The following is a 24,702-nucleotide window of genomic DNA, read 5'->3' as shown; positions in this document are numbered from 1 at the left end:
GAGGAGCTCATGTAGGTGGTAGTAAAAGGAAACCAGCTAATAGAGAGCATGATGATGAGGGATACCTATTTTATGTATTTGATAATGAAAGCCAGTGTCAGTTCTTTAGCAGACTAACAAGAAACATAGCACTAGCTGCTCAAGGAAGATTACTAGAGCATATAGGTACAAAGACTGGACCAAATGAGGTAGATTCCTCTTAGTTGGGGGGGGATCCCAAGAAAATGCTGGGAGGGAATCCAGAAGGATACTGTTGGGTATACTCATTTGCTAACTTGCAGTGAGACTTCTGTTAAGATAGAATAAACACCTGAGTCAAGGTGTAATAGCTGCAGTTTTAAACACTTGAGCAGGATTATTAGTTGGAGCTATTTCGTGTTTCAAACTATGTTGACTTATGAAAACCATGTTATTAAAGCACAAGTAGCAGGTGTCCTTTAAGAGAATGACCTTTTGTTAATGGGGTGGGGGAATGGGGTGGGCACTGTTTTCAGGCCAGTGGATCAGAATGGCTATACAGTTCAATCAATTCACTATCTCTGGATGACATAATGGACAAAGAAAAGATGGTGTTGCTGAGAGAACCTGAGCAAATGGGAACAGAATTTACTGCTATCCTTCAAAAACTGGTATGTATAAAGCATAGATTTCCCTTTGAGAAAAATCAGCCCCAGAATCCTTTTAATCTTTCATGTTATTTTTTAAGAGACCAAAAAGCAGCATAGTACAGGAGACAAATAGTGAGTGTTAAAATTAGATCATTGTCTAAGTTCCACCTCAGACATATATTGATTATGTGAACCTGGATAAGCATTTAGATTTTTGGTGCCCAGAAACTCCCTAAGACTGCAAATTGGCAATCTCATTGGTGGAGAGAATTTGCTTACTGAATAAATTCACCAATGAAATCACAGGTCTTGAGCAAAAAAAATTAAAAAGGTAAGGGCCCATATTCCTGATCAGAACATAACTGATATGAAAAAGACATATTTTTCCCCTCTAACCTTTCTGAAGTTAGTGTTTTAATTCTGGACCAGTCAGCTTCAAATCCCACCTTTCATTAACATGACATTCTTCTACTTGGACTGACTGCACCTAGAGAATTCTCTGGTAGCTACTGGCTATCACCTCTTTCCTTCATGTTGATTTTTCAACTGAAACCCCTGACGCTATAACTTACCATTTTAAAGGGATCTCCTCTCAAAGGAAAACATTTTGCCCCTCTGTTAAATGGCAATAGGGTGACCTTTTTTCCCTCCCTGAAGGTGGTCCTAGTTTGACTTGTACATTATTAAGGGAAACAAACTTTTAAGTGGGTGAGACTCACCAAGTGCAGAGAGGCTCTCTTTGGTGTCCGACTGAGTGGTTTAAGTAGCATCATCAGAAGCACCTAATATACCCTCCGGATTTTGTCCTAAATTACTTCTTGCTACAAAACAGCATGTGTATTTCACCTTAATTACTAGTTGGAGGTTTGGAAATCTCTTACAGCATGAAGAAGTCTCTGAAGTTGAAACGCTTATTGCTGCTTCTCTTCAGTGGGTAACTGACCTAGAAATAAATGTGAAGGAAAGATGGGAGGACCTGCTTACAGCAAGTATCCAGTGTTTTGTATTCTATGACTCTTCCAAATGTTTCTTTTTCTTTGGAAATTATTTTGATGCAATAATTCTTAATTACCATGTTTGATTTGGATCTTCCACTTCTACCTTTAGTCAGATCTATTTTATATATCTTTAGTTCTATTTCTGAGAAGGCAGGTTAGCTAGCAGGTGGGGACTTACTCCCTCCAACTGACATTTTACCCCATATACTATCCCAGCTGAGAACATATATCTCAGTTCTTTCTTCTATAAAGTTTTTTTTAATTATGAAAAACTTTATTTCAATATTTAAATTTTTTCATTAGAAATCTATTTTCTCTCCTCCAGAAAAAAAAGAAAACCCTTCTAACAAAAATACACAGTCAAATATAACAAATTCCAGCACTGGCCATGTCAAAAAAAACCTCTTTCTTTACCTGAAGTCTATCACCTTTCTCTAAGGGCGTAGGTAGTATGCTTCATCTCTGATTTTCAAAGGCAGCTACAGTGGATAAAGTAGATAAAGTACAGTGGTTAGAGTGCCGGACATGGTGTCAGGAACAACTAAGTTCAAATCTAGACTCAGATACTTACTAGCTATGTGATCCTGGGCAAATTACATAGCCTCTATTTGCCTCCATTACTTCAGCTATGAGATGGGCATAGTAATAGCAGCTATCTTGCAGGGTTGTTGTGAGGCTCAAACAAGATATTTGTAAAGTGCTTAGTATAGTGCCTTACACATAGTAAGCACTTAATAAATGTTTGTTTCTTTCCTCTGGAATCACAGCTGGTCATTACGCTGATCAGTATTCTTACACCTTTCAAAGTTGTCTTTATAACGTTATTGTCATTGACTCACAACAGTGAGCTGGTTCTGCTCACTTTTCTCTGTATCGGTTCATACAAGTCTTCTCAGGTTTTTCTGAAATTGTCTCTTTCATTATTTCTTATGGCATAATAGCATTCCATTAAATTCATACATTTTTTTTAGAAAAGAGAAAGAATATGATCTTTTTGTAAGAGAGACAATGGTTTACAATTTTTTTTTATATATGGCCAATCCAATCTGTAATTTTTATCCTGACCCACTAAAATTCCCTGGCACAGTGAAAAAAAAGTATCTTTCCTGAAGGCAGAAGGCCTGGGCTTTGATAGCCAGCTCCAACACTTGAAAGAACTGTGTGATTTTCAGCACTAATGTTGGAAATACAAAGAAAGAAGAAAAACAGTCCCTATGTTCAAGGAACTTGCAATATATCAAAAGAGGCTATTTGTGGGAAAAATGACACTTAGCACTTGTGGGGAGAGGCAGTGATCAGGAAAGAGTTTATGAAGAAGGCACTCCAACAGAGTCTTATCGGAGACTAGGTATTCTTGTTTTTTGGAGACTAGGGACTCTAAGTGTAGGTGAAGTGGTAGTGTGTCCCAGGCATGGGGGACAACCAGTGCAAAGACCCAAAGATGGGAAATGGAGTATTGTAAGTAACAACAAGATGGCCATTTTAACTGGATCATAGATAACATGAAGGAGAGTGGTCTCTAATAAGGCTAGAAAGGTTTGAAAGAGGTTTGTGGTTGTTCCTCTGAGTAAATACTATAATTTATTGAGAAGTGACACTTTTTTCCACACAATTCCAAAATATTTTTCCAGAAAGACTAGACCATTTTACAGCTCCACAAATAATGTATTACTGTACTATCTTCCTTTAATTGCTTATATGGTATTTCGAGATTGTAGTCATACAAAGGAACTAGATGGTACAGTGGAGAGAATATTAGTCTCGACATCAAGAAGACATGAGTTTGAATCCAGCTTTAGACCCTTTTAAGCTGTGTAACCCTGGGTGAGATGCTTAACCTTTTTTTTTAACATGTTTTCTTTATCTGTAAAAGGGGATGATAATAATAGCATGTATCTCCCAGAATTGTTGTGAGAATAAAATGAGATAATGTTTATTAAGAGAGAGAGAGGAATAACATGCAACTGAGCAAATGCTTGTTGAATTTGGTAATTATTAATCAGTCCCTTAGTGATTGGAAATTGGATACGTGCTTAAATATAGTTACTGAGGCATCTTGAGATAATGAGTGCCACCATAGGAATGCCAAGAGCATTTTATGCTGGCTGTGTGATTTGTTCATCTTTAGCTATGTGTGACGCAGGATTTTGTTTTGTAACTTTCCTTGTAGGATCTCAAACATGACCTAGAAACAAAGCTAAATCTCTGCATTCTAAAACTGAGCCTCTTGGGAAACTACAAAGAATCTCTTGATAAAGAGTTCATTAAAGTGGTAGGGAATCTGAAGAGATCCAAGCACGAATATCACCGTGTCAAGAAAGAATTATATTTCAGGTAATGTTCATTAATTTTTTTAAGAAATTTGTGCTTCATATACATGATTAATTTGTAAGTCTGTGATGTCGCCTTCATTTTTCTTCATTCAGGTTATGAAAATGTGTCGTTCTCATAAAACCTTTTACTTGCCAGACATGACATGTTATGTTATAAAATAAACTCACAAGTTCCAATGTGTGAGCAATAAATGTCTAAATTTACAGCGATTATAATATCATTCCTCTATAAAAGGAATCTTAGAATCATAGAACAAAATTTTTAGACTTAAAAGGAATAACAAAGATCACAGGTCCATAGATTGGACTTGGAATTAGCATTAGAAGGCATCTTTTCTGACATTCTCATTTTACAGATAAAGAAACTGAGTCCAGACAAATCCTCAAAGAAATTACAACATCTACATAAATTGATCCATGAAAGATAAATGCCAAAGAGATGGAAGCATAAAAAAGGGAAGACACTAGCAGTTTGAGGGACTGGGAATGACCTCCTGTAGTATGTGATATTTGGAGAAGTCTTAAAGGAAGCCAGGGATTCCAAGAGTCAGAAATTAGGAGAGAGAGCATTTTAAGCATCAAAGGCAGCCCTTGTAAAGGGGCAGAGATTAGAAATTAAGTACTGTGTGTAAGAAACAGCAAGTAAGTCAATATGGCTGGCAGCAGAGTGGGCAGAGAGGAGTAATGGGTTAAAATTTCCTGTAGACTGGACTAAAGTCTACTGGAGTAGAAAGCTCTTTCTCTTCCTACAGTAGTATGGGTTCATTGCAAACATGGCTTCTGGGAGGTAGGACACCCTACTGGATTTGGGATTTTTATGCCCTGGGTAACTGGGAAGCCATGTAAAAGCTCAGACCCTCATCCCCTGGATCACCAATTCTTAGGAGCAGCTCTGCCACCTTTTAAGAAAATATTAGCCTACTCCACATGGCCGGGACTCAAATAGATGTTGCTCCTACCACACCCAGACCTTAGTTTCTTTATCAATAAAACAATGGAGGGTTAAAAGAGGATTAGAATCTAATGTCTCTTCCGGCTCTGGTAGGCTGTGTATATATTCTGTTGATCAATTTAGCAAATGTTTATTAAGCACATACTATATGGAAAACATCGTTTAAGAAGCTGGGAACACAAAGACAAAATGAAATATAGTTCATGCACCCAAGGAGCTTATACTCTATTGGGGGGCACAGCACATACACAAATAAGTAAATGATTTTAGGAGAAAGATAGCATTTACAGCTAGGAGGATCAGCAAAGGCTTCTACCCCTGAAGTTAGCCTTTTATGAAGTGAAGGGTTCTGAAAGGTAGACATGAGAAAGGAGAATCCATGCCAGGATAGTTTGTGTAGTCATGAATGTGCAAAGTGGAGTATTGAGTTCAAGGAACAGGAAGTAGTCTCATTTTGCTTGAATATAAATTTGTAAAGAAATGCACTAAGTCTAGAAGGGTAAGATCATAGAATTCATTTGTTTCCAACTGTGAGAGACACTAGAAGTTGTCTAATACAACCTCCTCCTTTTAGAGATGAGGAAACTGAGGCCCAAAGAAGTCAAAAGACTTGTCCAAGACCACAAAGCAAAGGTGAGCAGAGATGAGATTTAAATTCAAATCTTCTGGGTCTCATTCAGCATGGAACCAGATTATAAAGAACTTTAAAGACCAACACGAGGAGTTAATATGTTAATCTAGAGGCAAAAATTTGGTTCCTCTGAACTTAAATTTGTGTAGAACTCATAATCATATGAAGAAAGCAGCCAAGAACATAGAGATCCATATTTAAATGGGATAACTCAAGAAAGAACATTTTCTTTTCCCCTTAGAGATAAGGCACTGAGAAGGACAGAAAGAGCATGTAAGAAGGCATGGATCTTCTATTTTCCCTGAAGAGCAGGGAGTCCGGACTTCCTCGTAGCAGTGGGTGGTGTGGGTATGTGACTTCCTTAGACAGACACCATCCCCCCTATGCTAGGGTCATCATTATTCCCCTTTCAAGCTAGTAAGAAAAGTTAAGAGAAAAGCACAGGCCAGACTGGGCCCTACATATACAGATCTCCTGTTACGTGTGATCTGAGAAAGTGTGATATGGAAAGACTTGAAGAAAGCAGAGCTGGAATCCTGTTTCTGCTGCTGACTAGATGTGTGTTCCTGGGCAAGTATGTAAAACAACAAGATTCCCTTTCACATCCAAAAATGGGGCATTCATACTTGAGCTTCCCTACAGTTGAGGATTGTGAGAAAAGCTCTTGGGAAGCTAAAATAAATACATCAGATGAGTCCATTTGAATGCTCATTAACTCATTAGAGCCTATTTGTAAAAATTACGTCATGAAGTGTATTGATTTAATGCCCTTCTGAGTGTGACCCTGTGTTACATAGTTACCATCCCTTCCTCTACACGTAGCTAGGTAACACAGTGGACAGAGGTCTGGGCCTGGAGTCAGGAAAACTTAAGTTCAAATATAGCTTTAGTCACTAGCTATGACCCTAGGCAAGTCATTTAACTTGAGTTTCCTTGTCTGTAAAATATGAATAATCATAGTATCTCCTTCCCAGGGTTGTTGTGAGAATCGAATGAGATATTTGTAAAGGTTTTAACATAGTGCCCAGCATATAATAGATGCTTAATAAATACTAATTACCTTCCTTTTTTCCTACTCTCCTTCCTTCCTTCTTTTATCAAAAGATTGACTAAGAGAAAATGAGAACCTAAAAATGTAGTTCGTTTCAAGGTCTTAAATAGATGTGAGTTTAAAAAAGTTCTAGTTTCCATGTAAGCACATATTAAATGTGACGGTCTTTATTTCAGCCCAAAGAAAATGTCAACAAACAAAAAAAAATTACAAAGGACTTATGGTAGCTCACCAATAGGAGATACAGTTCTCCTTCTCTTTCTGGGGAGTGCCCTTTCACAAAAACAGGAAAGGCCTCCCAGCTTTACAGAATACTATGCTAAGGGTTTAGACTCTCTTTGGAGGAGAAACTTGCTCCTGCAGTGTGTAACAGAGGAGAAGAAAGGTGGGCACGTTCTATCATGCACCCTTAGATTTATGGAATTCCCAGTTTCAGTGGAAAGATATGTATAATGTTATGTACCTAAATTCTATGAGGGAAGTCAGAACAAGAGGGACAACAGATGCCGAAAAATGAAATTCAGAAAACACAAAGGAAACCGTTTCCTTGAGGAGGAAAAATGGAAGCTGTCTGGAGAAACTAATGTGAATGAACAGGGAACTCAAACCAAGTGGGATTTTAAAAAAGAAATTTATAGGAGATGGAAACAGGAATAGGTAACAAATGATGAATATAAATGTGTGGCATAGTACTGTTAAAACGGGGTGAGGAATGCCAACGCTCCAAATGAGCTGAGATAGATGAGGAAAGCAAAGGATGACAAAAAGGTTTGTGGTTTTCCAGCTAACTTGAGAGGAAAAAAGAACAAGGAAGGGATAGGACCTCCTTTTGGGCAGGATGAAGCAATGGTAACTGATAAGAGAAAGGAGACAGAGGTATTCCACTTTTATTCTGCTTCTATTTGCTCTGCAATCCTTGGTCAGCCAAGCACTGGACAAAATTGGTTAACAGGAAGTTGACACCCAACATAAGGAGAGATACACCAACAGAGGCTATGTGACTTAGGTCAGATCACTTGGCCCAAATGACCTACATCAGGTCCTGAAATTGGTAGACCTATTACCAGTTATCACCATTTGAAACATCGTGGAGAACAAGTGAGATGCTATGGGACCAGTAAAGGGCAACAGCCCTGTTTTCTTTTTAAAGGGGAGAGAATAGAGTTGTCAGTCTCTAAGCCATGAGTCTATGAGCTTAACTTTCCTGGAAAAATTCTAGAATGGGTCATTAAATAGATGGCTAGTTAACAGCTAGAAAAAGATTTTTTCTCTTTAAAAACAAAAATAGAATATCTATTCCTCTCCAGACCCACAGTAAGGTTCAGTTCAGTCCCATTCTCCTTGATCTTTCACATATTAATAAAAGTGGCTCAACAATCACATCTAATGTTTCTGTCAGTCCCCAAGAATACAGTCCATCTGATCCAAGTGATTTGAATACATCAAGGGCAGTCAGACGCTCTCTTATTATACCTTTCCTTAACTGGGTATCAACTCACTGTTGCTAAGGTGATTATTATTACATTTGTAACAAAAAATAAATTTTTTAAATAGGTGGTGATTACAAAGAGCAACATGGGTTTACCCAGAACAAGTCATAACAATCAGCCATATTTTCTTTATGTACAAGATTAATCAACTGATTGATCATAATTTCTATATTTTTCCTTATATCCCTTTTAGATTTATAAAGCACTTTATTCATGATGTCCTGGTGAGATAGATATTTCAATGATCAGAATCCCTACTTCACATATGAGAAAACAGTGATTCTAAGAGGTTCATTGACTTGCTAACTACCTGTCCAACCTACATTTTTAAATTTTTTATTTAATTTTTTTGTTACATTTTAAGTTCTGAACTGTCTCCCTCCTTCCCTTCACCCACATACATATTATATGTATGTATATGTATACATATATATACATACATGTAAAACCATACTATGCATACTTCTATTTATCAGTTCTTTCTCTAGAGGTGGATAACATCTTCCTTCACAGGGCCTTTGTAGTTGATTTGAATATTTATAATGTTCAGAATAGCTTAGTTGTTCCCAGTTATGCATCGAACAATATTGCTGTTATGCACCAAGGTCTCTCGGTTCTGCTCCTTTCTCTCTCCACTATTTCGTGCAAATCTTTCCATGTTTTTATAATATCAACTTGCTGCTCATTGTTTCTTACAGCACAGTAATAGACCATCACAGAATTTCAGAGATTCAGTTTGCCTAGATTCTAGCAAAGAATTTAATGACAAATCTGATACTATTTATTCTTCTGGGCAAACATGGAGAGATGTGGGTTTAGATGATAGTATGATCCCATGATTTTATAACGGATTGGCTAAACTCACAGTAGTCCATGATGGTTTATTGGCAGTGTAAAAGGTATCCATGGAATAACTCTAGGGATCCATGCTTAGTCCTGGGTGATTTAACAGTTTTATCAATGACACAAGGCTGGGAGGGAGAGCTAAGACAGTGGCCAACAGAGGCAGGATCCAAATAAATAATGATATGTTGGAACAATGGGGGATAAATCCAATAAAGTGAAATTCAGCAGGGATAAACGTAAAGTATGACACAATTCAAGAAATCAGTGTTGTAAGTATGAGATTGTGGAGGCATGATAAGATAGAAGTTTGAAAAAAGATCTAGGGTTTTTTATTGTAAGCTAATTTGTGACAAGAGTCTGACATGGCAGTGTCCTTGGGTTGCTACACAGGCAAAGCTTTTGAGAATATAGAGGTGATAGTTTCTCTCTATTTTGCCTTGGTCAGGACACATCTCATCAATTGCATTCAGATCTGAAAAGCAAAGTACAGGAAATTGATTAGGTGGAGAACATCCAGAAAAGGGAAACCAGGATGGTTGAAGGAAGGATGGAAACAAGCATTTATTAAGTGCCTACTATATGCCAGGCACTGTGCTAAATGTTTTACAAGTATTGTCTCATGTGATCCTCATAACTGCCCTGCAAGGCAGGTGCTGTTGTTATCCCCATTTTAAGTTGAGGAAACTGAGGCAGAGAGACTATTGACTTGCCCAGGGTCATACATCTAGGAAGTATCTGAGGCTGGATTTGAACTCAGGTCTTCCTGACTCCAGGACCAGTGCTCTATACACTTCCTGACCTCACTGCTTCACAAGCCTTGAGATTATGCCTTATTGAGGGAACCAAGGATATTTAACCTGGAGGAGAGTGGGAGGAAGATCATAGCTGTGTTCTGTCTTATGAAAATAGAATTAGACTTGTTCCATTTGGATCCAGAGGGCAGAACCAGGAACAATGGGTGGAAGTTAAAAAATAAAAATTTAAACTAGATGTCAGGAAAAACTCTCTTAACAATTTGAGCTATTCTGAAGCGTGATGCTCTATTTCAGGGGATAAGTGTATCTTTGGAAATATTCAAGCGGAGACTGGGTGACTACTTATGGGTATATAGTAGAGAGGATTCTTTTTAACTTATAGGTCAAGTCAACAAGCATTTATTAAGTGCCTACCACTCAATGGCCACTAAACTCACTTCCAGCTTTAAAATTATGGAGTGGCTAGAGAAGCAGTCCTTATGGTATTTCAGTAAGTTCTGCTCCCATCCTGATGGAAATATATAGCCTATGGCCTTCAGTAGTATCTTAAGTCTTTATATTCCTCCAGAAGGGGAACAAGCTTGACATTGCTAGAGAAGCAAGGCCCTGTGGCCCTGAGAACTGGCTTTGGGGTTTTGGTCTGTTTCAGTTGTTCTTTTCAGTTCTGGGCACAGGCAATGGATTGATTCCTAGACCTGGAGCGTGAGCCAGGGTAACCTTGGAATTAAGATTGGAGGAGGAATGTCGCTGCCAGACAATCAGGGAAACCCTGAGAAGCCAGGGCGTCATGAGGCATTGTTCAAATGATTCTGGTAGTAAAGTTTTATTCCATTTATTTGCTTGGTTTTTGTATTTTTTTTTGTTTTTTGCTTTCTCTCTGCTCCTTCAGCTCCTCCACAGGCTGGTTTCTCCAAGAACTCTGGATACTCCTCGGGAAGGCTGGTTTCACTACTAACTCAGCCACATTTCCTCTCTGTAGCTACCACCTCTCAGTCTGAGAGGCTATGTCATCGCCTCTCTGTAGGTGGATTTAGAAAATGGGTCCAGGAATTCCCCTTCTATGTACAGGAGTCTAGGTCATATGGCTCCATTTTCTCCTGGGGCCAGGTGGTTGAGAGACCTTGTTCTGTTTTCTCCTTCCCCTTTCTCTCCTGAAGAGCCAGTTCTGCCCCCAGGTTTTCTCCTACCTCTACCCTAGTTCTCTCTCTTTAGCTATCCAGATTGTATATCTCTGGATCTAAGGCATAGCAATAAGAAACCATTAAAGGGTTTTAAGCATAGTAATAACATGATTACATTTATACATAAGAAAGATGTCTGGAACAGTTTGAAAGATAGACTGGAGAGGGAAAAAATAAAGGCAGAAATATATTTTAGGAGGGTATTGCAATGTTCAAGTGATTTATAATGGTCTGTACTAAGGTGGTAGCAGTACCTAGTAAATGTAAAACCCCAGAGGAAACTCTGAGGGAGATATGATTAATGATACAATCCCTCCTCTCAAGGAGTTTATAGTCTAGGGGGGAAGTAAGATAGTTACACAAATAACTACAATATCAAATAGTGCATAATAAGGACAAATAGCACGTAATAAGAGAAAAATTAACAAATAAACTATGGGCTCCAAGCCAGGGGAATCATGGAAGGCTTCAGGTAAGAAGTGCACTTGAACTAGTATTTGAAGGATGAGAAAGATTTGAATAGGCAGAGAATGGGGAGATTCCAGGCATGTGGAATAGTGTAAGTAAAGGTGCACAGGGAAGTACAGAGAGTGTTCTAGAATCAGTGGTGAGTAGGTCATCACGCTGCAGCATAAGGTAAGTGGCAGAGGAGCATGTGTGGACAGGTTATGGAAGGCTTATGGTCTGAAGTCTATGGGCAATTAGGAAGCTTTGGAGATTTTTGAGCAAGGCAGTGATGTTATCTGAGCTACATATTAGGATGATTGATTTATAAGTCTTGGGTAGAATAAATGGAAGACGGAGAGAGAGAAGGTAAAAGACTGCTAAGGAAACTATTAGATATACAAGTATGAAAAGTACTTTGGTAGGAAAGTGCATCAATCTTCTCTTACAATTGGAAATTTTCTAATTGAACTAATCTCTCTTAGAATAGAAAAGTGCTTTTTTAAGGGAGAAGAGGTCTAGACCTGTGATGTTAGTGGTGTTAGAAACACACACACATACATACACACACACGTGTTCAGGTCAGCAACTCATTTGTAACTTCTAATCTTAAAAATGTAGCCTGAGACACTGAGAGGTAAATTAACTTCATTGTCTTCATAAGACTAGTGTGTATTAGAGATAGGACTTGAACTCAGGTTTTTCTAATTCCAAAACTACCCTTCCATCCATTATGTCATGTTACTCAAAAAGACAAATGACATATCAGTTGAGCAGTCTGAGGGGTCAGTTAGCTTTGTAAAGTTCCATTGGAGATGCTATTGGCTCAAAAAAAGCTAGTATTATTATTGGGGCAATATACAGGTAAAGAAATAAAACTGTGGTGTCATCAAATGCAAAGATGAAGCTGCCGACCCAGTGTCAGTAGACTATGTAATTTCAAGAAGTACTGATAGTTTTGTACTAAGCTTCCCAAACTTTCTAGTTTTCTTTATAATCGGGGATGACTTCCTACACAGGTGAAATAGGTAGCCAACTCCCAGCATGATTCGAAGGACCGCTAAAAGACCATGATCTTGAAAATATTTTGCTGTACCAGTTTGTCTTGGTAACTGATATATCCAAAATCATTAATTCCCCTGAGTTAAGACATTGTTTTCAGGCAAACGCTATGAAAATGTCAACTAGGTTAGCTCCTCAACTTGGATTATTTATCATATTCTTAAGAAAAGAATAGAACCCAAAGGAAATGGGAGACAGGATAAATATATTTCCTTGGGGATTGAGAGAGAACGCAACCCAAGCGTAGCATGATAGAAGTTTTGGAAAGGGGAAAGCACACTGAAAAAGGAACAGTGGCATCTGTTTTACATTTGTCTCAGATAGGCCCTACTGAACAGTCTCACATATTTGCAAGGTGGTTAACTGGATTCTATTCCTGGAAAAGAAGATAATAAAAAGATAAACATATCTATATTCTCAGTCTTATTATAGTGCTGTACTCTAATCCACTGGCGTAAATTCATTTAGGAGAAAGTCAAATGAGATGATGTTCATAAAGCACTTGGCAGAGTATCTAACACATAGTAGGTGCCTAATAAATGCTTGTTCCCTTCCCTGCACCCTTTCCATAGTCAGTCAACAAATACTTTATTAAGCACCTACTGTGTACCAGGCACTGTGCTAAGTGCTAGGGATACAAAGAATGGCAAAAGATAGTCCCTGTTCTCAAGGAGCTCACAATCTAAAAAATAATTTGCAACAAAAATAAATAAAACAGGTCACAAAAGCACCATTTTTGTCTGAAATACAAAATGCCTATGTCCTTTTAATTTGTCCCCTAATTTATGAGGAACTACATTAAGTTTGAGCTTATCAGAACTCTCCAGGTGTGTGACATTTGAAATGTCACTGACAGCTTGTGGTTTGCACTTTCCCACCACCCTCCTCACCCCCTTCCAGAGAGAAACAGTTAGACACCATTAAAAGGTCACAAGAAGATGCAGTGAACAAGGGAGACACACTTAGGAAGCAACTCCAAGAAGCTGTCAAAGAACTGAAGAATGCCAAGCAGCAGGTAAAGGGGAATCTGACTCATTTACCCACCAACTCTCCTTGGTGTGATGAGGCAAAAATGGAGGAAGAGGAAAAAAAAAGAAACCCAAAGGGGAACTGCTCAGTTCAGACCCTGGTTCTCTTGCTCAGAGCAGAGGAAGTAAAAGGGGGAGTTGTAAAAGCGGTGGTGTTAACAGCCTAGCTAGCCTGCTGATGAAAGAGGCAGCTTGGCACATAGAGACTTCTACCGTTGCAGAAATAGCTCAAGCATACCAAACCCATGCAAATACAGAATTGCAGAAGTTCAGCAGGAGCTGATCACCGCTCCCCCTGAGAAGGAAAGCAAATTTTGAGTTGTGTGTGTATGCAGGAGGGAGGTCGGGTTGACAGCCAATTGTTTTCAAAGTCTGCTGCTTTGTAAAAATTCAGTGTTCCCATTGCATGTCCAGGCTAAGGATCAAGAACAGGCCCTCCATGCTGCCAAGGAAAAAGCGGAGTCTCTGCAGCACAAGTTGGAGGAAGCTGTTTCTGAGGGGCAAGATTTCCAAGCATTAAACATCACCTTATCAAATGCTTGCCAGATACTTGGACAGAAGACAAGAAAACTGAAACGTAAGTACTACTTAATCCTTCTGTTTCATCCTTAAATATGCATAAAGTTGGGCAGTGGATGAAAAACTTGCTTTCTAGTTCACGATTGCTTCTATTGTCATCTGGACTGGTGACAACGACTGACCCTGTGGCCTAGGCTTTTATGGGCTTTCCTAATGGCTGCTTAGTCCGTGTCACCTAGACAACATAACTTGCTCTTCTGTACTTTCGTTGGGGACTAGACCTTCCAATAGCTCTATTTCTTAAAAACAAAATTCCTCCAAGACTAAACAGAGGAAATAACAAAAACAAAGTCTATCTCAGTAATTTTATAAGTCATATAACTATAGTTAGTGCCCAGAGAATAGAAGACTTCTCCACATTGATGCATACCCCATGCAGTGGGAAGAAACAGTGTCATAAAATTGTTTAAAATCTCTCTATAATAGCTGGTACTTTATGACTATTCATTAAATGTATGAGAAAAGAGAATAGTCCAACAACTTTAATGAAGCATTCTTACTCTAAAATTTGATAAAACTAAGATGTTTTTCACATTTCTCTTGCATTTGTGGGTGTTTATCTCTACTAACAAAATTTTATAGATGGTTAAGAGATACTTCACTATTTTAAAATTGAAGGATTTCATCTCAAATGAATTGAAGTTAAAGGCTAGCTAGAGGGTGAAGGGTGCACTTGCATTTGTTTTGGGCTTACTGTAGCCCTCTTTTGCCTTCTTTGGAGAGAGATATTTGGGAGAATTGAGAATTAACTTGCTGCTCCAAAATATCAATGTTGACAACCTATAAAACACACAAAACTTGCCAGCTTTCCTTAAATTCAGCTGCGTAAATTCATACATATTTTGTATGAAGCTGTCAGATAGCATATGGTTTGCTACAAAAGACTGTCTCTTTTTTCCCTTGTAAAATTGAGTGGTTGGAGGAAGATTCCACATTATTTGGAATTGCCCAAGCGTGGCAAAGCTATATTACAGGCATGCCAAGTATAGTTCATACAACTGCTGCTTAATTCATTACCACTTAAAGATGTTATTGATGGGTTTTGTTTTTCCATGACATTTTCAGATTACCCCTATATAGTGAGCTAACTCACTTCTAAAAGTGATCTTTTAGGCTATTTAGTAGCACAAGATGTGCATGAATAAAAAAAATGTTATTAATCAAGAATGAGCTTAATATGCATAAAATTTAGTGGGAAATTGTGAGTTCCTACCACTTTCCATGATTTCCCTTTGTATGTTTTAGGCATGGAGGTGTTTCCATCTCCTTTGAAGTATAGGAATACCCACAATGATGAGGCCTAAGTGGACCTGTCTCTAGATAGCCTCAAATACCTTCTTGGTCTATATAGTCATCTCTTTTTCTTCCCTGGAGGTTCTTCATTAATATCCTTCAAAGAGCTGAATGAGTAAAGTATTCAAACTAGATAAAAAATTGACCTAATGTATTTCTAGTTAGAAGAGAAATTGCTTTGGAAACAGTGACACTTCCATGTGCTTCCAATACTTTACCCCCAGTAGAATGTATGGCAAGTACTGTCACACAGTAGGCATTTAACAAATGCTTGTTTCCCTTCCTTCCTTTCTTTTTTTTGTTTTTGCCTTTGTATACCCAAATCTATTGAAATGACTTAATAATTAATAAATGTTTGTTGAATTTAATTCCACGTCAGAAAGGTAGTGCAGTATAGTGGAAAGAAAGCTAGATTTAGAGTCAGAGGGTCTGAGGTCAAATAGTGGCTGGACTGCTTACCCTGTGATGTTGGGCAGGTCAGTTAACTTCTCTGAGACTCAGATCTCATGGACAAAATGACAGGATTGGCCTGGATAATCACTAAGGTCCCTTCTAGTTCATAACCTACGATTCCATGATATTCTACAACTTGCTACCCATGATAAGCTTTACTATTTATCAGTGCTATCATCTGTCTCTAAAAAGCTGATTCTTGCTTTTTATACCATTTGCCTAAGAAGCTTCTTCTATACTACAACATTTCAAAAATGGATCTCATTATAGTTTTAATAAAGGTCATAATGGGTCCCCAATAAAAATCTCCAAAACCCATTTCCACTTCTAAAGTTCCCCATTTCTGTTGAGGGTACCACCATCCTTACAGCCAGATTCAGATCTTTGGAGTAATTTTTTTATTTATATAAAATTTAATTGCTATATTTTGTAAGGAAGGGAGAGAAGCACATTTTCATATCTCTTTTTTGAGGGAATCAGGCTTGGTCATTGAAAAAAATTTAAACTTTTTTTAAATTAGTAAGCATTTATTTTCTCTCCCTCCAACCATGATCCCCAAACCTAAATAAATAGTTGAATAAATGAAAAAGAAAACTCTAACAACAAATATGCATAATCAAATAAAATAAATTCTAGCGCCGGCCATGTCCAAAACTTCATGACTCATTATGCATCTTGAGTCTGTGACTTTTCTGTCAGGAGGTAAGTAGCATAATTCACAGTTCTTCATGCTATAAATTCACACTGATCACAGTTCTTAAATCTTTCTAAGTGTATCTTTGTAACATTGTTATTATTGTTAATGTCGTCGTTGTTGTAGCAGTTGTTCTCCTGGCTCTGCATCATTTCATACAAATCTTCCCAGGTTTCACTGAAATCATCACGTTCATAATTTCTTGCAGCTCACTAATATTCCTTGGCACTGTGCTAAGCACTGGACATAAAAAGAAAAGCACAAGTCCCTGCTCTCAAGTAGCTCATTGTCCAATGAGAGAGATAACATGAAAACAAGCAATTGTGTAAAAACAAGCTATGGGAAAGATAAATTGGAGATAATTGTCAGAAAGAAAGCATTAAAATTAAGGTGGACCAGAAAAAGCTTCCTGTAAAAAGTGGAAATTTAGCAGGGACTGAAAGGAAGCCAAGGAAGCCTGGAGATAGAGATGAGGAGCGAGTAGATTCCAGGCAGAGGAGACAGCCTGTGAAAACGCCCAGAGTTAGAAGATGAAATTTCTTCATTCTTTGAACCACATGCTGTACTTTCCTGCCTATTTGTGTTTTTCCTTTATCCCTATATCTGCCCATCCTATTTTTTATTTTATGTTTATTGTCGTTCATACTTTTTGCTTTTTAATAAAAGCTAGAAGAGTGGGGCAAAATTTTCTCTCTTATTTTGTATGGTTATTTGGTTCAATTTATGGACAATTATTAAGTTCATTCTTAATAGATTTGTGATCTCATCAATGTAGGTGCACCCTCTAACAGTGATGATTATAATCCATCGATGCCTCTATCCATATCCTCTTGTAAATCTTCCCTGGGTTGGGCACTCAGGAAACTGAAGGCTTTTTTCTAGGTCTCTTGACATGGTACACAGGAAGGACCCAAAATGACTGGACAGTGGCCCAGCCCCTTTTCTAATCACATAGCTCTCTAATATTCTTTATATTACTCCTGCACTGTACTTCTTTGGTAATATATTGTAGCCTACTCCTGCCCTACGTGTACCGAACATATTTGGCACTAAAGTATAAGAAATCTAATAAAGAGACTAATTTGAAGAGTTTTTTATAGATCCACATAGATCCAACCCGGGAATATTATACAGCTTCCTAATGAGTACCATAATCACCCAAAAGGGCTCATCGTATATCCAAAAGACTGAATGTTTATAATAATAATCATCATGATAAATGTTATTATTGTTATTTTCTAACAGCCAAAATTTGAATTGAAAAAAAATTGAAATAAAAGCCCTGTATTTTAAGGGCCATCTCAAATTCTCCCTCCTTCATGAAGCTATCCCCTGATTCCCCCAAATGAGTGTGTCTCTCTCCTCCCCTGACCTCACATTTGTATCATTTTTATGACATTTGACTGTAATGTATGTTACTCTGGTCCCCACTGCTTGAACGCCCATATGTGTAACATTTCATCCCACCCCAGTGTTCTCCAGCGCCCCGATGGAGCTTGGGGATGTCTAGGCTCTCTGCCAATGGCTCCAACCTCCATCAATAGTGTGCCCTCAATTGTAGGGGTCCCCTTTACTGCAGTTCCTTTAACTACTTAAGTCAGTATTAGCTTTTGTAATGCAATATTTACTTCAAAAGCATAGCAAGAACAAATATATTAACACTTCCCACCACTACTTAAGAGAGCACAATTCTCCACCCCCACCCCACACCTCCCTCAGTCTCTGGGGAGGGAACGTGCATTAGGTTCACAGTTTAATTCAGCTGCTATATAGCACGGATCTACCAAGTCCAAAGCTCTTCTTGGGCTCAAGTGCTGGCACCCTGCCTTTTCAGGGCATCCAGCATCTGGCCTAGGAGCCTTTCTTTAAGGTTATCATGGTTCTGCTCCAAGTTCTGGGATTGTACCACCTGTACCTAGAATGGAAAAAAGACAAATAAAACAGACCAGAACAAAACTCCAAGCCCATTTCTCAAGGTCACAGGGACTAAAGGGCAAGATAATCCTTTCCCCCATGATTTATGGTATCATCATGGTTAAAAAGGGCTCTTTATGGAAGCAACTGTACAGAAAGAACATGTCCTTGTCTTACAGCTTTAGAAATACAGCCTGTTCCAGCTATGTAACCAATGTAAAAGTTTGGTAAGAGGATCACCGGCCCTGGAGTCAGGAGGACCTGAGTTCAAATTTGGCCTCAGACACTTGACTCACTTCTTAGCTATGTGACCTTGGGAAAATCACTTAAGCCCAATTGCCCTGCCTTCCCCCCTCCAAAAAAAAAGTTTGGTAAGAGGAAAGAAGAGAAGGGAGTCTGTTAACATCTACTATAGCATGATATAGAATTCACTGGAGGACAGAAGAAATAGGGCTTCATTACCTAACTTAACAAAGAAAGATTGACCTTCACTGAAGTATTTTTTTAAAAAAGGTGATTTATTTTCAATAACATTAAACCTTTAAAATTGCTTTGCAACTATTTACATTTAAATATATTAATTTCTACTCATAAAATATAACTTTTTATTCCTTCCAAGTCTCTGTCAACATATTTAGTCATGCATTTTTTAGTCCATTCCAATGCACTTTTTAAAAAGTGCTTTACATAAACTAATGAAGAATGTAATGAGCAGAACTGGCAGTAAAATTTGTACAATGACAACAACATTATAAAAACGAACCAAAAGCTCTAAGAACTATGATCAATGCAATGGATTCATGATTCCAGAAGACTGATGCTGAAATGCACCCTCCATTACAGAGAGGTGATAGATTTAGGGTGTGGAGTGAGACATAAATATTGTTGTATCTAACCAACGATGTCATTTGTTTTGTTTGACTGTATGTTATTTTGTTACAAGAATTTTGTTTTTCATTTTTCTTTTCAATGAGGTGGAGTGTGGGAGAAAGAAAATACATTTCTCTTATTTTTTTTCAAATGAAAAGATGGGGGTTGGTGTTACAGATGGAAATTGTGTGCACTTGCAGATGAGGTCACTGTATTACAAGTTTTACTTTTTACTTTGTTACACGACACCTCTTATGAAGTGAGAGCAATCTGTAAATCTTTAACGTAAAAAACAAAGCACGTCAATAAAATTCTTTAAAAAATAAGAAGTGCTCTACATACATTATCTCATTTGACCTCATTATATACCATGTCACATTTAGTGCTATATATATATGTTTTCTTAAGTTTTAAAATTATCTCTCCTGTTGCACCTCTGCCCCTCAATGGAACAATTAAAACCAAAAATTTTTGCATTGGACATGTCCAAATACATATGTTTTATTGTGGATTTTAAATCCATCATCTGTGTGGCAGGAAGTAGGTAGTGCTTTGCTGGGGCTCTAGAGGTCAAATAAGCAATCATTTAAAAATTTTTTCTCTATATAATATAGTAAGACCTTTTTGTCTATCATCATTGGGAAATGAGATACTCCATACATGTGAATTTTCCAGAAACTGGTGTTTTCTTCTTTATGTGTCAAACTATTTTTATTTTTCTAACTTTTAATGAAGATCTTTCTAAATTACATCACACACTCATCTGCATGTACTTTAACTTCTTAGAAATTTGGGATGTCCATACCATGCTGAAATTCAATGATATATCTTTCAGAGCTATTGAGGTACAGGATTGCTTATTTCTACACAAAGTGCTCACAGATCTCTGTGCTTAATGAGTTCCAAATTTTTAAAAATTGCTTCCGCCTCCATTGTCATAGTGTCATCTGCCACTTTTAAGTATTGTCATTGTGCCTGTCTCTAACAACACTCTTATACCTCCTCCTTCCCCTACCCTCCTCCTAATTTTATTTGCTTTTAATCTACTACATGATCAGTAACCAATTTACTAACTTTGTTGGAATTATGTGTAAAGTCAAGATAGTCAGAGACAGAACTAGAAAGACCATTCTCTGGACAAAGCACTTGTACTTTGTGGTATGAATTTTGCGATAGTGTTTTGCTTACTCAAGCTACCTTTTATTTTTTTCTTAAAGGTGAATGTATCATAGTGGAAAGAACACTGGAGTCAAGAGACATGGGTTCAAATACAACCTCAGAAAATTATTGGCTATGTAATAATGAATAAATCACTGGTATATGTTTTTGATCTGGGGCAAGTAATTTCATGTCTCATGGACTCAGTTTCCTGCCTGTAAAATGTGAGGCTTAAACTAGAAAACTTCAGAAGTCCCTTCAAGCTCTAAATTAATAATGTGCGAAGCTCTTGGAGCCTCTTAGTTTCCTCATCTGTAATAAAGATAATAACATACTACTTACCTCATGTTGTTGTGAGGAAAACACAATGCCAATGTTCCATGAGTCATTGTGGTTGCTTTGTATGAGTGAGAAGCTATTGTATAACTCAAATACTTAATTAGATTTATAAAACATAATCCTATTCTAAAAAACAGTCCATTGATACTTATATGAACTGATGCAGAGTGAAGTGAGCAGAACCAGGGGAACATTATACATAGCAACAGCAATATTGTACAATGATCAACTGTGAATGCCTGAACTACTCTCAGCAATACAATGATCCAAGACAATTCTGGAGGACTTAAGATGAAAAATGCTATCCACCTCCAGAGAAAGAACTGATGGAGTCTGGATACACACTGAAGCATTCTTTTTTTTTTACTTTCCTTATTTTTCTTGGGGCTGTATTCTTTGCAACATGACTAATATAGAGATATGTTTTACATGACTGCACGTGTATAACCAATATCAAATTGCTTGTCTTCTCAAGGAGAAGAGAGGGAGGGAGAGAATTTTGGAACTCAAAATTTCTAAAAATCAATGTTAAAATTTATTTTTATATGTAATTAGAAAAAGTGAAATATAAAAATAATCTTTTTTTTACAAAATTTCATTTATACCTAACAGGGCAAATAGAGAGAGACCATATGGTGTAGTAGAGCTCTAGTCTCAGAGTCAGGAAGACCTGGGTTTAATGCTTGCATTGGCCACATGCTGGCTATGTAACTCTCTCATTGTCCTCTCAGGTTTTTCTCTAATGCTCTCAATTGCCAAACTGTACTAGTAGAGAGACTGCCCTCACTAAGTATTTCCTTTAACCAATGACATCACAGGCCTGGTTAAAAAAAAAGATGAGGGTGTTAATTTTGTTTCTAAGGGTGACAGAGTCAGTCCAAGTCCCAATTTTTCTCTTCTCCTATCCCTGTTTTTTAACCTTTTTTAAAGCACCATTATATCTGGAATGTTTTGCCTGATTTCTGTTCTTTCCTCCTTTATTATCCAAAAATTTAAGTGGATCAATGACATTATGAAATGCTTGGACACGAGAAATGATATTCATACTGAGATGATTGTAAATATCTCTTTATAGCAGCTTTTGACTCACAGAGAGAGAAGTCTTTTAAAGGGCAGCTCCATGGAATACCTTGTCAGGTACAAGTTTGTTTGCTGGTGGTGGAAGCACGTGACTGTGAGGTCTTTTCACCAGGGGAAAATATCTGGCTCTCATAAAGTTTAAAAAATATCATCTTTAATAGATTCTGATTTAAAGACCAAGTACAAATACCAGTAGTTTTACTAGTAAATAAATATTAAAGCATTCTAGAATGCTTCATTGGGCTTTATTTTCACATCATTTGAGCATGCAATACATGGAGAATTGAGCAACTGGTAAATTAAGGGACTTAAAAAATGATTCAGTGGTAGAGAAATTTATTCTAACTCCTAAAGGGAAATGTGATAGTACAGAAGCCTTAAGAACCCCTATTCTTCTTGGTGATGTGCTTTTACTTCTACTTTTTATTTCTTTGTATGTAGTAAGAAGTTTAATTTCAAGAGTTTCTAAAAAGGTTTTGAGGGTTAGCCTTCACTTTTCTCCTGAGTTAACATTCAAAATCCTCCACTGGACATTTCATTTTTTGCATGTACATTCTATGCTTTATTTTTGTTTTTCTACTATTCTATGTGAGACCATGGTGCAGTAAGGCAACAAAAGAAATATTATTCTCCCTGTGTTGTTAATAAACTAAAAACAAGTTATGGCAACATAAGGTAAGGGTGATAGATTTGCACGTATTAATCTCTGGGACATAATGTTTAAAAAAAAGATTCAGGAAGATAAACTAGGTAGGTTGCTGAAATTCAGTAAGAATAATCTTATTTAGTGTGAGCCTGTTAATGCTAATGCTTCCCCTCTATTGATGATCTCCAGTTTATCCCAGATACATTTTGTATACACATCATTGTTTATATGTTATCTCCCCCCTTAGACTATGAGCTGCTTGAGAGCAGAGACTGTCTTTTGCCTTTATTTGCAATCCCCAGTATTTAACATAATGCTTGGTATGTTTTTTGTTGTTGTTCAGTTGTTTTCAGTCATATCTGACAGTGACCCCATTTGGCATTTTCTTGGCAAAGATACTGGAGTGGTTTGCCATTTCCTTCTCCAGCTTATTTTATAGATGAGGAAACTGAAGCAACAGGGTTAAGTGACTTGCCTAGGTTCACGTAGCTAGTAAGTGTCTGAAGCCAGGTTTGAACTCAAGAAAATGAGTCTTCCTGACTTCAGGCCTGGCATTCTTGGTGCTTAATGAATGTTTCTTGACTTCTTATTAACAACAGGTGCTTCAAAAATTCAAAATATCCATGATCCCATTGATATGGGTGCTCCCTTCACTAGTTTAGATCCTAACTCAGTCTTGCTTTTTCTCATCCTGTGTGATTCTTGTCCATATTCTCCTATCAATTATCCCCAGATTATCTATCAAATATTATGGAACTTTCAGCCTTCCTCTAGCACAACATATACATCAAGAAAATAAAATGAATGATTTCCCTCCTATCAGAGTATCACTGTGACATTATATACAAATAAGTTGAAATATAGAAACCTCTAGTTCAAAATGTGACCTAATTACCCTCAGGAGTAATAACCAGATAGTATACACTGCTATAGTAAACATGTCTCATCTCTGAGACTTGAGGATTTAATCTTTCAGCTTTAACATTTTTGTGTACCCACACTAATCCATAATCAAATATTCAGTGAGGTTTAGTAGCCTTTCTTACAAACACCTCACTGATAAAACTATCCCAGATTTTCGATGCTGCTATATTGGGCTCAGAAGTGATTCCAACAATTGGGAAGCAACAGTGGACCATCCCACTTTTCAGCATTAATTCCTATCAACAGTGGGAGCTATAAACTTGAGTCATCTTGGAGAACTTCACATCTTACTTTAGTTCTGATTTTTACTTTCAATTTGTTTTCTGAATAAAGCACTTCCGTTTCTCCATTCTGATTTTTTTTCTACTCAATTTTTCTTTTAACACAGAGCTGTTTAAATGGAAATTTGTCACATCATGATTCCTTATTCACCACGAGTTTAATTCAAGAACCACTAAAAGAACAAGTGGTAAGCAAAAGTCAAGCTTATTGTCACTGTTTGTGTGCCATCTGTAGACTAGATATTATGCAAAACCTAAAGCTCTAGTTTGACATCCTTGGGGTCTAAGTCATACTCATTCTGTTTGATTGAAAATCTGATGTGATGAGGAAAAATGATAAACCTGTCATTCAACCTTGGTTGTAACAGATCCAAAGTATTGAGGACCTGTGGGTCTTGGTTAAATTCTTAAAAGTCTTGGGGTCATGGTACTTCATTAGTGTTGCCTAATGCTTCCAGGAAATGAGTGATTATAATAAAATAGCACTTTATGGTGTTTAAAGTGCTTCCCTTTATAACAGCCCTGATATATCATACAGTGATTATTATCATGATTTTGTAGGTGAAACAACTGAGGCACATAACTAGTAAGTATAAGAAATAGGATTCGAACCCTGGTGTTCTGGTCCCATGTTTAGTGTTCTTCCCACCATGCCATACTGTCTCTTGTTATAACCTAAGTTAAATAATAATTTTTTGAAGTTTAGGAAAAACCCGAAACTTTAACTTCATGATTAAAATCATTTAGATGAACTTGTCTCCCTTTCCTTATTATGTTTATAGAAAGTTGACTAAGAACTATTTGTGGGAGAAGGTACAGAGTGTTGGAGTAAAGGATCTGAAAAGTTCCATCTGCTTCTGAAACTGAAACATGAAAGACTTAATTTTTAAAAAGAAAGGTAGCTCAATCAACAAGCATTTCAGTGCCTACTATGTGCCAGATACTGTTCTAATCATTAAAAACACAAATGCAAATGAATAACAATCCCTTACCTCAAGGAGCTTAGGATCCATAGGGGAGATAAAATATATATATATATATACACACACACACATAAAGATATATAGAATATATGCAAAATGAATATAAGAT

General features: G+C 37.3%; 1 protein-coding gene across 1 annotated transcript in view; it reads left to right on the top strand.

Annotated features, from left to right (window-relative positions):
- The first annotated feature begins 551 nt into the window (after positions 1 to 551).
- The window catches only part of IRAG2 (inositol 1,4,5-triphosphate receptor associated 2), a 74,433-nt gene continuing 50,282 nt past the window's right edge, over positions 552 to 24,702 (top strand). Inside the window, exons 1-6 of the mRNA XM_036760659.1 lie at positions 552 to 629; positions 3,777 to 3,940; positions 13,252 to 13,366; positions 13,794 to 13,956; positions 19,918 to 20,027; positions 23,718 to 23,798. Of these exons, the coding sequence (XP_036616554.1) occupies positions 552 to 629; positions 3,777 to 3,940; positions 13,252 to 13,366; positions 13,794 to 13,956; positions 19,918 to 20,027; positions 23,718 to 23,798 (711 nt within the window). The remainder of the gene's footprint in view (positions 630 to 3,776; positions 3,941 to 13,251; positions 13,367 to 13,793; positions 13,957 to 19,917; positions 20,028 to 23,717; positions 23,799 to 24,702) is intronic.

This window comes from Trichosurus vulpecula, chromosome 5 (genome assembly GCF_011100635.1).
Source record: "Trichosurus vulpecula isolate mTriVul1 chromosome 5, mTriVul1.pri, whole genome shotgun sequence".
Lineage (NCBI taxonomy): Eukaryota > Metazoa > Chordata > Mammalia > Diprotodontia > Phalangeridae > Trichosurus > Trichosurus vulpecula.
The sequence above is the reverse complement of the archived record's forward strand: the minus strand, read 5'-3'. Positions and strand labels throughout refer to the sequence as shown.